A 16,047-nucleotide genomic window follows, 5' to 3' on the forward strand; every position below is an offset into this window, starting at 1 on the left:
TCAGTCTTTCACTTTTCTTTCAATGCTTAGCCTTTTCAGTGTCCTTATCCTTAAAATGAAGGAATATTCTCAGAGTCATTTCAAGGGAGGGTCCTAGCACAATTCCTGGCAAATACTGATTGAAAAATAGAAGTTTCTTCATTCCACCCTCCCAACACACACACCTTAGACACACACCCAAATGGGTACTGACATTTCTTTTTTCAATAAACAAAATATAAATTGAATTGTGAATTCTGAACAAAATAATTATCTCTTTTTAATTATTGATAAATGTGGTATAGATGATATGGGTTACAAAATAGATCAATTGAATGTTAAATGTATTAAACAGTATGTAATTATAGCATTCTAGAGCAGAGAAGAGTCTTAAATGTTAGCATATCTGCTATCTCACCTTTTCTGTTTTCCTTGAATGCCTCTATCTCAGATTCTATGATTGATAACTTGCAATATTAAGATATAATATTTCAATTTTAAATGCTAATTTTAATGAATCATCAGACTTCTTTATTGCTCTTGATTCTAAGTAATGGTCTTCAAAAAAGCATAACTTTGTAACATTGTTTTAAGTGAAATTTTATTGGAATATTATGTTGCCATAAATTATAGAAATTTGAATACATTTGAAAGCAAAATATAAAGAAAGAATGAAGAATGATAATGTATATAGTGTTATTACATGATGTAAATGTGTGAATGTATAACATATTTACATCATGAAATAATGTAAATAATGTAAATATCATATGATAAGGTATCCTACAATGTCTTCATAGTTGATGAACACATGGTTGGGGAATGGTTTTATTGTTGTTTTGGTAGTGGAGGTATGATTTAGACCAGTTATTCTTTAATTTTTTTATATCATGTTTAATTAAACAGTAATTATAAAAATTTTAAGCAGGATGAAAGTTTTACCTCAAATTATTTATATATTTCCCTGCTTGAAAGCATCAATTAAGAGTGCTTATCTCCATTTTCCCTGTAAGTTTATATTACAATTAGAATTAGGAATATAATCAGCAAAGATAAAGAAAATCAATCATATTTCTCTGTGATGAGTGAGTAGGATTATTTTAAGAGAATACATTAAAATATTTTGAATTTATAATCTAAAGTTGCAAATTTCACCTCTTTTAAAAGAAATAAATTTCAAAGACAGGAATATAGGTTTAAAATAAAGTTTAACCCAACATATTCCTTTTTTCTGCTTATAAATTTTCTCTCCCTTCTCTCCCTCCCTCCTTCAATCTCACCCTCCTTCCGTTCTTTCTTGCCTCCTTTCCTTCTCTTTCTCTATCTTTTTAACTTCCTCAATAGACTTCTGCCTAAATATAGATAGCTAGAATCTCCTTGCACCAACAGGCTAATTTATATCAAATTTATGAAGCTAAATATATAGTGTTTCAAAAGGTCTTAAGTTTTATTCTTTGAATTAAGAGGTATACCATTATGATGTGATTGGAGATGTACGTATGTGAGAGTGTGTGTGTGTGTGTGTGTGTTTTAAAAGTCATGCCAAGTTTAAAGCTTGCTCGTATGTGTATAATTATTTTATATGGTAAAATATATGTTGAGCACACTTTCTTGTATCTGTAGAGCAAGGAAATAATGATCTAAAAATAAAAGTCACAGATTTTGTATCTTAGTTCTTAGCTGAAATGGATTACTTGCTAACAGAAGTTAATGTTTAATTAACTTCTAGGTACGAAAAGAATATGGGAAATGTCTGCGAACGCATTGCTGTAGTGGCAAAAGTACAGAGAGTTCTATTGGCTCAGGGAAAACATCTGGTTCTCGAACTCCTGGACGCTACTCTACAGGCTCACAGGTAAACAATATTTATTAACTGAAATGAAATATCTGTTACTTTCATTCTGAGTTGCTGTCATTTGTTATTCAGTGCTGTTTTCTATCCCAAGTGTTTAAAACTTCAATTTTTTTGTTGTTGTTTTTGTGTGTCTCAAATGGAATGATTATAATGAAACTGAAGAAATTACAATTGCGATAAAATGATGAAAGTACATAATGGATCATGGATGTGACTAAAAAAGGGGCAAGCGAAAAGAATATATTTAGATTAACCTGACATTTTAGAATTCTCTTGATACTGCTCAGGATTGTGTATTCCTTAAGGGCTAAGTTTGAATAATGGTTTCAGATTTTTTCTAACTGATTAAGTATAGAAGAAAAAAGGAATTTGTTACTTCTCCAAAAATTCTAAGAAAGCAATATTTTATACATGTTTTTCTTGAGTTAATTCCTTCTTTTAACACATACAATAATTCTCTATCATAAACTAAAAAGTTTTACATAAAAACATTATGTTTAGTAAAAACAATTGTAATTCTTATACTATACTGTGCAGTGATTAGCTGAAGAACAATTTGGCTGTACATGAACTTGGCTGGTCTGAGTGCTGCTCCCATAGAAGTCCAGTGCCAGCTGTAGCTGTGTCGTCCCCCATCAGGGAAGTTTTGAACTTTGAAGAAACCTGTCTGCCAGGCCAAAGATTATGATGTAGGAATTTCAGCAACAACAATGATGCTAAAATAAGCAAGTCAAATAAAAAGCAGAGGATTATGTAGGGTGATGAGTGAGTCTGGATTCACAAAGACTTTAATTTTTAAGATTGCATTCTTCAGTCAGAAAAACAATCATGTTTTCAGTGTTTTCAACTGAGTTTCTCTGAGGAAGCCTTGAATTTAAACTGATACTCAGTTAACTAAAGTTATTAACCAAGAACGTAGTTTTTCTTGAGTCTTAAAGCGCAAACTACACATCTAATTATTTTTTTTATAAATTTGCTAATTTTGGAACAGGTGGGAAGTAAAGCAGTTATCTTAAAAAAAAATTTGCTAATTTTATATAAAACAGGAATGATCAACCCATTTTTTCTTTGATTAATGTTCAATTTGCTTATAAACTTAATAGATTAAATTTTCATATGCTTGGAAAATTAAATCCTTGTACCTTTTAAATATAATTTACAAATTTAATATATCTGATTATTTCAAAAACATCAACTGCCTGACTGGACAGACATACAAACTTAACCAGCACTTGAAAAAATGCTTGTAAATCAAAGGTAGTGAATAATGTTCTCATGAACAAATACTTCTCTCAAACTTCACTTAAGGTCTCTTTTATATTAGAAATAAAACCACATACCTAATATTTCCAACTAAAAATTTTTAAATTAACATATAATTCTCAAACAAATCAGATTATCTTAAACCTTAAATAACTACCACAAATTTTCATAGTGATCATGAAACTTATTCCTAAATTTAGCACACAATCATTAATAGTTTGAGTTCAACTTGTTTTATTTCTTTACGTTACTGAGGTAGCCAAGTTGCACATTAGAGGGAAGCGATGTTATCACCTTGGGTGGGCTGATGTTTCTGAGTTTAGGATTTCTAAATTTGAAGTCTGAAGTCTCACATAAGAATGGAAGCAAATCCAGATGATGTCTACAGCCTGAACCCCAATCCATGCCTTTATTTTCTAACTGATAATCCCTTGCCCCCCACCTTTTTGTAGTAACTTTTTTCACAACTTTCAATTTGAAATTGCTGAGATTCTCTCTGTAATCCAGCCTGATTAGGCCCTCATCTTTTTCATCTAAAATACTTGGTTCATTAGCTACTGTTCTATAAAAATTTTATTGACATGCCATTGATGAAGTAATAATATTGGGAATTTCATTTATTGAGCCACAACGGAGTTTAGCAATACTCACTCCCAAGCTGTAAGATATGACAGTGCAGCCTAATAGAATAATCATAAACTTGATGGGCAGGCAGACCTTGGTTTGAACCCTGGCTTTTCTACTTACCTGTTATAACAGAGAAGAAATTACTTAATCTTGTTGAACCCCAGTAAAATAGTGATAATAATACCAATTTCTTAGATTGTTTTAAAAATATGAAATATTTAGAACAATTTGTAGGTGCTCAATAAATGGTAGCTGCTACCCTTTATTAGTATAATTATTACAGAATATAACTTCAGATACATATTTTGAAGCTGTGTATCATATTTTTCTTCACATTTATAAGTTTTAATGTCTGTCTTGGAAAAAAAACTTCACATTGACTTCTTATACATAGTATAATATTAATTCTGAGTAGTACAACAATCCAATTCTACATAAAGTGATAGTTACTTGAATCCAATCTATTTGTTTAAGTAAAAATAATAAATTTATTTCATATTAATGACCTATGCTAAAATTATTATTGCTCCCTTCCATAAGCAAAGCCTAAAATGCTCACTGATATTAAGGTACAAATTTGGGATTATGGACACATTTTTAATGTCAAAGTACTTCTAAAATAGCAATCTCTATAAATTTTTTACTTTTATATTTAAAATTATTGAGTGCCTCCTATGTAATGCCAAGCACTGTTCTAAGGTCTGGGGATACGATGGCTAAAAAGTCAGATAACTTCCCCTATGATCTGGAGCTTTCATTCTACTAATGGGAGACAGAAAATTTACAACAAAAACAACAAACAACAAAAAACACCAAAACAGGAAATATCAGGTTGCAAAAGCTGGTAGCAGAGAACCAAAATAGGGCAGTGTGATACAGAATGTCAAAATGGCTATTTGGATTGAATGCTGGAAGAAGACTAAATCTTCAGAGGTAATATATGTATGCTGAGATCTAAATAACAAGATTTTGAATGACAGGAGCGAAGTACAAGGGAATAGAATTCCAGGTTGAGAGAACAGCTAATGCAGAGCTCTTCAGGAAGGGGAGAGGCTTCGCATATTCAGAAATAGAAAGAATGCCCCTGATCAGGGTGGGTGTGTATTGGGGTTCTCCAGAGAAACAGAACCAACAGGATATCTGTTAGTGTGGGTCTGTGTGTATGTATGTGTGTGTGTGTGTGTGTGTGTGTGTGTGTGTATGTATGTATATGTATGTGTGTGTATGAAGAGATTTAATTTAAGGAATTGGCTCACACAGTTGTGGGGAATGGCAAGTCCAAATTCCAGAGGGCAGGCTGAACTGCATAGGGCAAGAAAATTCCAGTAAGAGTGATGTTGAAGTCTTAAGTCCAAAATATGTAGGGGAAGCTAGCAGTCTGGACACTCAGAGAGAAGTAGAGGGTATAGTCTTGAGGCAAAATTTCTTCTTTTTTTTTTTCCTCTTTGTTAAATTATCAAATTTATTTCAATATCTAGTTTCATTTTAAAATTAGGGCTGTTGGAGAATTTTTTTGTAACTTAAAATTCATATAAAAAGTGGGGAAATCGTTAGTATGCTATTACAGACTGACCAAGAAAAAGATTCTTGAACCACATATTTTACAAAAGCCATGTTAACAGTAAAAATTTCAGTTACATTACTTACTGAGAAATATTCTTTAACTGTGTACTTCTAAATGTAACATTCTCATTTTGACAAAATTTATCTGTTTTCACCCCAATTACTACTATACCCAACAAAAATTTTCCAAGCTTTCTTTACCACTTATGAAGTATGACTTAGCTGTTCATCCTAAGAGTTCCTTAAAAGAACTCTGTTGTTTGATCAAAAAGTATAGGACATCACTACCCCATGAGTTAAACAAAAAAGGGAGTAAAAAAAAAAAATGGTATCTATATAATAGGTAAATTACTTGACAAGAATTTTAACTTTTTCACATTTCTACTTAGCACAAGCAAAAATAAAGAGGTTCCAAGGTACTGCAACATTTGGCATTTGTACTGCAAGCTTTAATTTGTAATATTATTCTGCTTAACAAGTCATCACTAAGAAAATGGCCATGCTCGTAAATAAAAAAATTGTTATATCCAGATAAAAAATTTGTTATAACCAGCAGGCGGTATTCTACTAGTCAAAACTAGAGATATTTATATTTATATTATATATTTATATTACCAGTATAAAGGCTAAAAATCAGACAAATTATACAAAAAATAAAGAATTAAATGATTAATATTCTGCTTTGAGAAAACCAGAAATGACTATATTCCAAGAAATAAACAATAATGACAAAAGATTTAATTAATATACTGTATCATTTTTAAGCCCAAACATACTTTTCATCTTAAAGAAGACAATTCTTACTTTTACTTTCTTTGTCCAGAATAGGACCCCAATTTAAACTGTTGTTTGAATGGAGTTCATAATCTAAAGTCTTTTTCACCATAGGATATTTTTATTTCAGTATAGGCTACAAAATAGCAAATGATTAACTCAGTTATAAAGATTTTGTAGAATAAATGCTAATTTACCCAATAATTTTCACAGATGCCAACATACTTCTATATCCAAGCCTAAAGGTTACTACAGTACTGAGGTCATAACTAACATGGTTCTTCCATATGGTCAGACTTCATTTACTGTACAATGCTGTCATAAAATCCAAAGAAGAAACCTTAGCGAGTCCTTCCAAAGCTGCATAATTTTCCAAATGATTTTCCTCTGGTTTCAGAGTCTGTTCTTTTCTTCAATTCTATTTTAGTTGTTTGGCTTTTGCAATATTTTCTTGACGTTTTTGTTTCTTCTTCTGCTCCTTTTCTCTGGCCTCAATCATCTTGGCCAATGTCCAGGACAATACAGCACTTACTAGGAACAATGGATTAAGGGTCAAAATCACTGTCATAAGGAAGCCATATGGGTCCTTTGCAGTCCATTCCACAACACTCAGCCCAAGCCTTTATATCAGACATCTTTGTGGTCTTAGGAAAACTTATTGCTGAAGTCGTGATCTCTTTGTCCTGAGATTGTTAGAAAACCAATCACAACTTCAGATGACCCTTGGTTGTCTTCTTCTTTCTACCATACACTTCTGAGAAAAGGTTGAAATTCCTTCTCTCCCCTAATGGGGCCTCTGGCCCCTGGGGGCCACATTCACCCCAGCCCCTCGGCCCTCCCATTAGTGGAGCCTGCGGGATTCGCAGAGCGGAGGGTCCTGGGTAACCCGACCCCTGCCACGCCTCATGTCCCAGGCTCCATGGCAGACTCTGCTGGACACCGAAATAAAACTACATTGACCACACTCCAGCCTCCCCTACATTGTGGCCGGAGGCACAGACCCCCCCAAATTTCTTCTTATTTCAGTAACCCTCGGGTCTTTGATTTAAAAACCTCCAACTGATTGGAAAAGACCCATCCAGATTGTAGAGAATAATCCCCTTTACTTAAAGTCAACTGATTTTAGATGCTAGTCCCATCTGCAAAATACCTCCCGTAGGAACTTGTAGGTTAGCATGTGTCCCAACAACTGGACGCCATAACCTAAACAAATTGTCACATGACATTAGCCATCAAAGGGTGAAAGAGTTAATGGAAGATGAAGTCAAAGGAGGAGGCAAGAAAAAATCTGTAGGTGTTTGTAAGAGTAGGCAGATTTAGATTTTATTTTTATTTCTTTAGAAAGTCAATGAAGTGATTTAGAAAAGGAAGTTACAGTATATCCACATCTGATAAAAACCATCTGACTGCTGTGAAGATTTGGAAGGGGCATGATTTACAGGTCAAAAACCATGAAATTCTTCCTCACCTCCTGCTCCCCACACTTTCTGCCTGGTAATAATCCTTTTGACAAGTTGGTAATATGCATGCTCACACACACATTCACAGAGATATGTATATGATTTTTTTTTTACAAAAACTATGTACTGAAAAGCCATCCTCTCTGCTTTGACCTTCCTTTAATTGTTTTGCCATTCATCTTTCATTTATTTTACTGACTTTTTATATGTGTTTACTTTTTATTATATAATATTTGAAGCATAAAAAGAATGTATGTAACATTTGAAAATTGCAAAGCATAATAGAATGAGCATCTGTGAGCCAAACTTCCAACTTAGGAAATAGAATATTTTCAATACCTTTTACTCATTCTGAAACCTCTCCCTGATCAATCCCTATGCCTCTCTACCAGAGAAAATCTGCTAAATTTTGTTTTAGCATTCCCTTAATTTAATCTAACAGGTTCCCTCCAAAAACTATTTTGTTTAGTATTCCTTTTTAAAATATTTCTTTAAAATGGTATCTTATTTTATGTAGTCTTCTGTGACTTGCTTTTTTTTTAAACCCTATATTATTTTTCTAATATTCGTTCTCATTCATTCTGTAAACATTGAAGTGTTGGCTCTGTATCAAAACTATATATTTTTCCCCCCTGCCTGCAGTAATTTTCCCTTTTTCCTTCTTCCTACTCAACTATTAAGTGATACAGTATAGTGAGTTGTTAACTCCCAAGATTCAGGGGCCAGATGACTGGATTCAGATGCTGGTTACACCTCTGTGCTTCAGTTTTCTAATGAATAAAAAAATACCTACTTCATGGGTAAGGTTTCAATGGGTGACTAAATAAAAATTGTACATTATAGAACATAAAAAGCAACAATTGGTTAATATATATACTCATACACACACACACACACACACACACACTGTGTGACACGCAAAATTTCAGATGTGTTAGATAGATCAATGAATAAAACAGACAAAAATCCTGTTTTTGTAGAGCTTAGAGTCCAATGCAGGCAAGTTCAAGGGACTGAGATTGTGAGATAAGTTAAGTGGATAGAATGCAATTCTAAATAGACCAAGTTAGGCCTTTATAAAGAATAATTTTTTTTTAATTTTAATTATTGTTATTTACTTTAAAAATGTTGTAACCTTTTATATTGTTAAAAATTGTTTAAATTAGAATAGAGAAGAAAATGAACCTGATAAACCTATAATATGGACTTAATTACTAACATTTGCCATATTTATGACAGTTATTCTCTTTTTGAAGTGTTCACACTATGACAGTAAACCCTTCAAAATTTAAATATGCATTGCTAAGAAAATAAAAGATAATATTTTAGCAAAGTCTTAAAAATGATGAGGAAGTTAACCATACCTTTACCTGAGAAAAGAGCACTCCAGGTGGAAGAAACAGTGTGGGATACCAAAGGAACCGGTCTAGCAAGAAGTCATAGAGCTAATGGGGGAAAGCTCCTATAAATCTCACCTAAAATAATAATAACTCCATCAGGTCACAGTTAAGGTCTCACTTCCTCAGTGCAATCTTTTCAGACTGCCTAGACCAGGACATGCCCACTTATTGTACACTCTCTTAGGTCTCTGAAGTTTTATTTCATAGCCCTTGTGTAGTCACAGATTTTTTTAATTCCTTTTTTTAGATTGCATAGTGTAATACATACCCACAAAAGTACTCAACACATACATGTATGGCTCATTGAGTTATTAGCACCCACTAGGTCAAGTATTAGTATATTGATTGGGAGCACCCAAAAAACCATCTGAAACCCTCTCAATTACTAATCATCTACTCCCCAAACAAAATCACCACCTTAACTTGTAATAGTGCATAAAGTTTTGCATGTTTGAAATATACACATATGAAATCATCCACTACATGTTCTTTTATGTTTGGTTTCTTCCCCATCAGCTATGTTGCTGCAGGAGGCTCTGTTGCATTTTTGTCTTCATTGCTGTACATTATTCTCTAATTTATTCATCCTTTCTACCACTGATACACATAAATTGGGTTTTTCACACTTTTTGGCTATAATAATTAATTCTTCCATGAAGATTTGGATATACATGTTTGTAGTTTTACATTTATTTTTGTGATAAGTTGATCATTCTGCCCCTTACTAGTAGCTGCTCCATGAAGGCAGAGATGTTTTGTGTTTGCCTTTTCCCTTTGTATCTCCTAGGTTAGGATTTGGCCTGCAGTAAAGGATAATTACTATTTTTAAATTAATAATTAATTAACTAATGAACAAATGTGAGGGACTTGTCAGCATTCCAGTTTGGAGTGTGACGTGTCTTTCAAGTGCTCAGGTTGTATAACCTGTACCAGTTTTCTTATTGTGCTTCTGTTTGTTCATGGTATGTACTGTGTGTGTGTGATGCTGAGCTAGAGAAAATGTGATTTTAACAATATTTCCAAAGGATAAACATGCTCTAAGATTCATAAAACTGATTGTCATGTATTCTAAGATTCAGTACTAGTATTACTGAAGTAGTTTAAACATTTTGGAACATAATCCATTTATGAGCTTGGTGTCACCATTAGTAGGAGTAATATTTCTTATAACTATTTAATCCTTAGAAAAGCTTCTGAAAATATTTTGTTTCCTCTTCATAAGATTGTTAATACTTTTTTTGATTCCCAGCTCAATAAAATGGCAGAACAGAATTAAAAAAAAAAAATTTCCCAAATAATGGAGCAATTCTACGCTGCTTTCTTGAATTAACTGACACTTAGAAATTTCAAGTTGAGTATATAAATAATGAAGCAAGAATTTTCAGATCCCTATAAAACTTCCAATTGCACAGCGGTGGATCGGTGGTAAATTAACTTGTTCTATCTCTTGAAAGAAAGAAAAGGGAGGACAGTATGAAATCTCTAAAATTATGCATTTTCTTTAAAAATTTATAGAAAATGCAAGTTCAATAGATTTTGAATAATATTCTGTGTTCTTTTTTTTGACCTAACTATCTCATTCTTGCAAGATTCTGAATTCTTAAACTAAATCTTTTATTAATAAAACTGACAATTTAATACCTGTTTAAATATTCTCAACCCCATAAAAGTTACAGTAAAAATGATTTATTTTACCTTGGAAATTAAAGTTAACAATTATAATTTTCTAGAGTACATTCCTATATGTCTTCTGCGTGTTTGAATTGGTATAATGCTTTACATTTATTCTTTTTTCATAGTTACAATTATCTTTTGTATAAGCATTTAGGAATTGACTTAATGAGAACCAATTATTTCCATTAATTTAGTTTCTGATGTTCTTATGCTACTCTGTTGCAATCATGTAGTTGGTTTTTTGTTTTTTTGTTTTTTTGTTTTTTTTTTGCCAGATACTAGGGAAAAAAGTCTCAAATTACTATAAGAGAAAGAAAAAGAATGATCTGTTTGGAAACTCAGCACCTGATGAGTTCATTTCCTCTCTTTCTTTTCTCCCACCCAGAGCCGAATTCGTAGAATGTGGAATGACACAGTCCGAAAGCAGTCAGAGTCTTCCTTTATTACTGGAGATATAAACAGTTCAGCATCACTCAACAGAGGTAATTAGAAATGATTTTTCGTATTTATTACTTTTGTGATTAAGAAGTTCTTAAACATATTACTTTATTTGCAAATTCTGGACCTTGTACCATGTATAGGAATATTGCAAGCATATAAAACCTGGTTGAGTGTAGCAGCATATTCAATTATTCATAAGCCTTTTTTTTAATCCTGAATTTTCAGAATGTCTTTACTGAATGGAAGGTAGAAAATGAGAAACTTCTTTTTCTAATCATCTGCCACTGCTATAAACTGGTGAGCTGTCAGTCCTCATTGGAAGCAGTGAAAATGGGCAATTATGTGGCTATATAGTCTGCTAAGCATTATAGAGTTCCACATTATCCCAGGTATAAAGCAATTTCATAATCTTTGTGGAAGTAAAAATATACTTTCTAATACATACTTAAGGAAAACTGTACTTGGGAAAAAACATTTCTAAGCTTAACATCTAAAATACTTATTGAGATAATATTGGATATTTAAAGATCTAGAAGAAGAAAATACTTAGGTATATCATGATTGTGTGTTTATGTGTGCTTCTGGTTAAAATACTCCTAGGGTATTGTTTATATTTCTGAATTCATAAAGTTCCCTCAATCTACTGTTTCATTTGTGGTTGATTTTTCTTCTGTGTTCTTTTCTCTCTATATATGGGTATATGTGTGTGAGAGAGAAAGAGATTAGAATTAATTTACTGCAGTAAAAATGACTAGAAGCAACATTTGTGGAGAGCAAGAGGAACTACATTCAGTATTGGGAAATATTTAGAATACAGCTTTATCTTGGAAGGTGGAGTATCTATGAGCTTCTTCTCGTCACTATCTCCTGAGAGATACAGTCTTGGTGCCTATTTTCAATAGTTATTTTTATGATCAACGTTGTTATTTTTTTCTCACCCCAAAGTAGAGTCAATTAGTTTGTTTTCAGCCTGTTTCTGTCAGCTTTTTGTTACATCAAATGCTACTTAAAAACAAATAATGTAACAATTATGGCCTATGATTAATTTAAAAAGATTCAGATGCTGGTTCTCCTAATTACATTTACTCTCATAAATTACGTCTTATTTAGATAAAAGAAGTTAGGATAAATATTGTCCATGTTGAATTTGATACAGGGATCCATGTATTAATGTAATCTTGATTGAGTTACATATAATTTGGGGCAATGATGTAGTAACTATAAACTAGTGATGATTTTAATTTACCTACATCACTTTTACTTAAGTAAGAACAATGAGTGGAAATATTCCTCCAAATGTGAAGAAATTATATTATTTCTAAGTACATGTAGTTCATTTGTTTCATTTTTAGTTGTCTTTTATTTACGGGAGTATATCCATATACATAAACTCAAGTATTCTCTTTTTAAATTTAGTTTTAGTGTTTAGTTTGTGAAAATTTGTTTTAATATTAGTCTCCTATTTGGCATGACTTTCCAAATCACAAAGAATGAATTACTCAGAAATGCCTCCAAAGCATAGGAACTAATTTCCTTCAGTACTGACAAATTTTATTTATTCTTGAAATAATCCTGCATATAGAAAATTTACAGCGTGTTCCTATAAAGAAAACTATCCTTATTAAGAATCCATTGTTAGAAATATCTTATCTCTAATGATCACAGTAGCCACAAAATAATTGTTGTTCAAACAAAAATAATTGTTGTTCGAATAAATAACAAATAAGTGTTATTTATTTGCCTATTGTGAGAAAGAATGAAATATGGAAAACTCCTAATTTGCCTAGCACTAAGGTCTAAATTTATGTAAAGATATTAAGATGTGAGATTTTTAAAAGCTGCTTTAAATAGATAATTTTATGACTGATTTTAAAGTCAATTACTTTATATAACATTGCTGTGCCCTTTTTTTATTTCCTTCTTAAGAATTTCATCAAATTGAAATTTAGTGATATATCAAGATATATTGATAATTTTTAAATTATGTAATAATTATTATATATTCTCTTTGTGATACTGTTGTTTGGTCACCTCATCTCTTTAAAACCTTCCATTAATATCTACATGACGATGTTTTACAAAATGTTCCTTATATTTTTTCAAATATTTTCCCCCAGCAACATATTTGGTACAATGCAACACCCTCACACAAGCCTAGAAACCTGGAGATCTAGACCACAGCACTATAGTCAAATTAATTTTATTGATGCCACCATATAATTAGGCAGAAGGAGCTTTAAAAGAGCTCTAAGGTGATTACAGAGAATTTCAAGTTTTAACTCTGATCCGAATCCCTGTTTTCAGAAACTCAAGGAGGGCTTGTTCATTTATTCATTTAAGTATTTACTGTGTCGCACATATCTGGAATATTTTTTCTCAGTCCTAGGGCTTCCCCCACACTTGTTAATAATACATTCCAACTTTCTAGTAGCTCCAACTTCCTGGTATTGGTGGAAATGACTTGTAGCTTGAGTGGTCTTTCCTGCTCATATAGCCTACTCATAAACTTTGCTGGCCACGTCTCATCCTGAACAATTTAGATTAAGAATGCCTCTAAACCTTGAGTTTAATCCCAAAATAAAGCATTTGCTGAGAAATTTCTCTGGAGATGTATTTGTTAAACTTTTCCATTCTTTTCTTAGATCTATATAGAAATTGGGCAATTCCCTGAAATAAGATTTTAGACTATATCTCATCAAAAATAATATAATTACATTTCCCATTTTCTTTTTATTTAATTAGTTACCATTAGGTCAGAAATTTCAGTTTAAAATCAAGTTTGCTAGGTGACTGCTGACAATGTGGTATTTTTTTGTGAATTACAAAAAGATGTCCCCACTCCCTACTCCAGCCATGGAGTTATTGCAAAAATGTGACTCTTCTGGTTGGCAGAATTAGAAAAAGTCACTTCTGGAAAAATGACTTTGCTAACTTTTTGGGTGTTTATTTCTCCCTACCTTACATTCCCCATCTCATCATTCTCCCATGCAAATAAATGTTGTTTAGATTTTCATATGTGGCGATCTGACCAGTAAGGCTGTATTTATTTAAGTCAAATTTAGGCAGAAGACTGGTCTGTTGATCTGCTGTGCTTGTTCTAATGCTAGTGGATTCTTTTTTTATTTTTTTTAGGGCTTATAATCATTTAATCTGCACAAGCATTCTCAATAAATTTCTCATTATGGTGGTTTATGGCAGTTCATTTCTTTTTATAGATTTTTTAGGATAAATTTTGATTCTCATATAATGACACAGCTACCCAGACTGATAAGCAGTTTCACCTGTTTGGAGCATTGTGACAGAAAGGGAAAAGGTATTCCCATCAAATAGACATTTCTACATCATTAGTAACACTTTGCAGTTCTGAACAGTGGTTTTGAGATTGGACACTAGAAACAGACTGCCTGAGTTTTACTCCAATTTTTTTGGCAAATTGCTTAATCTCTAATGTCTAACAATAGAGATACAAGTAGTACCTTCTTTATATGGTCCTCATGAGGAATGAGTTCAAGTATGTTAATCCCTTGCAATAGTGCCTGGAAAATAAATATTTTATTGTTACTATTACTATTATTATTTTATCAGAAGTTCATTTATATTTTCTAATAAGCAAACACTGGTCATTATTAATGCTCTCAAGTAATAAGATATTAAATTCATCAATCACTACCCAAAGTATCCTTTTTTTTTTTTTCCAGAAATAGTTTGGATGAATGACAAGGTTAACTGAATGCAAAATAAAAGAAATAAGAATTTACCTAAGATGGTGCTACTCTTTGAGGCTAACAAAAAGAAATAAATGATAAAACTGAATTGTCTCTTTTAAATTAGAAAATAAATGCAAATTACCTGTGCCTAGTTGTACTCTCCAATTTTTATTTGTAACCATCTTTAGCATCAAATAAATAATGTAATTTACTTCTTCTTCTCCCTACCTTAGATAATGATACAAGCAAGCATCACCTTCTCTATTTTTCCAAGCTCTGTCCTACCCTTCAGAAATCTTAAAGAATGCTAGTTCAGTTCAGACAGCCCTGCTAAGTAACCAGTTGTGTAGCAGAGCAGTCATGTGACTCAGACCCATTTTCAACTCATGTCTCCTCAGAGCCTCTACTGTCTTTCCCAGGAGCTTGGTCACTGAGGCAGAAGAAACTTGACAATAAATCACCTGCCACCTCATTAATATTCAAACTTCTAAATGTATTTTGTATTTATGCTTTTAAAAAAAATGCAAATGAATATAAGTGGTGGTTGCCTGTGATTAATGACTTACATAAATTAAAGCTACTCAGATGAGGAGGATTGTGGGAAGATGGTGGAGTAGGATGCCCCAGGACTCAATCCCTCCACCAGAACAACTATTAAATAAGCAGGAACTGTCTGAATCAGCTATTTTGAAACTCCAGAGTTGAGAAGAACACTCTACCAGCATCCAAGGAAAAGCAGGAGGAAGAGGCTGGTAAATTATGGTAAATACCAGTAAATTTCTCTCTTGTGCAGTGGTTACCATTGCCCAGCCCCCACTCTTGTAGCAAGCAACTATAGGGTCTGGCCCCTGGCATACCCTGCTGGTGCCAGCCAAAAAACTCCACTTCCTCAAGATTCAGGGTTGCTATAGGCCAATAATAGCTGATCACAGCTTTTGATTAGCTACTTTGGACCACTGTGAGTACAGCTCTGAGAGCTGCCGGTGTTCCAAACCATCCCGGACAGAGATGGCAGAGGACACTTAAAGATAGTACGCTACCTCAGAGCTGTGGAGGACAGTTGAAGGGCTGCATTTTATGGGCAGGTCAAAGAAGGGCAGCTTTGGGGAGCCATGAAAGAAGCTCCTGATGCCCTTCCTGGCCCCTCTTTCATACCCTCTCCAGGGGAATTTGGAGTATACTGGCGCTCTCTTTGTGGATTCCTGGCCTTGTTTAGGCTGGGGAAGACTGGCCTAGGAAACTCCTCTCCAGCTGCTCTCCTCACTCAGAATTTGCCCTCCAGGCAAAAGCACCTCGAGACAAGG

The 16,047-nt window shown here is 33.0% G+C and overlaps 1 protein-coding gene and 1 pseudogene across 7 annotated transcripts in view; one reads left to right on the plus strand and one right to left on the minus strand.

Annotated features, from left to right (window-relative positions):
• ADGRL3 (adhesion G protein-coupled receptor L3) overlaps positions 1 to 16,047 on the plus strand; it is a 912,567-nt gene that overhangs the window by 864,250 nt on the left and 32,270 nt on the right. For all 7 annotated transcript variants that reach the window (XM_037829887.1, XM_037829881.1, XM_037829884.1 and 4 more), the window contains 2 exons: positions 1,709 to 1,834; positions 10,981 to 11,077. In XM_037829887.1, the coding sequence (XP_037685815.1) occupies positions 1,709 to 1,834; positions 10,981 to 11,077 (223 nt within the window). The remainder of the gene's footprint in view (positions 1 to 1,708; positions 1,835 to 10,980; positions 11,078 to 16,047) is intronic.
• LOC119529456 lies at positions 6,480 to 6,696 on the minus strand (annotated as a pseudogene).

This window comes from Choloepus didactylus, chromosome 3 (genome assembly GCF_015220235.1).
Source record: "Choloepus didactylus isolate mChoDid1 chromosome 3, mChoDid1.pri, whole genome shotgun sequence".
Taxonomy (NCBI): Eukaryota; Metazoa; Chordata; class Mammalia; order Pilosa; family Megalonychidae; genus Choloepus; species Choloepus didactylus.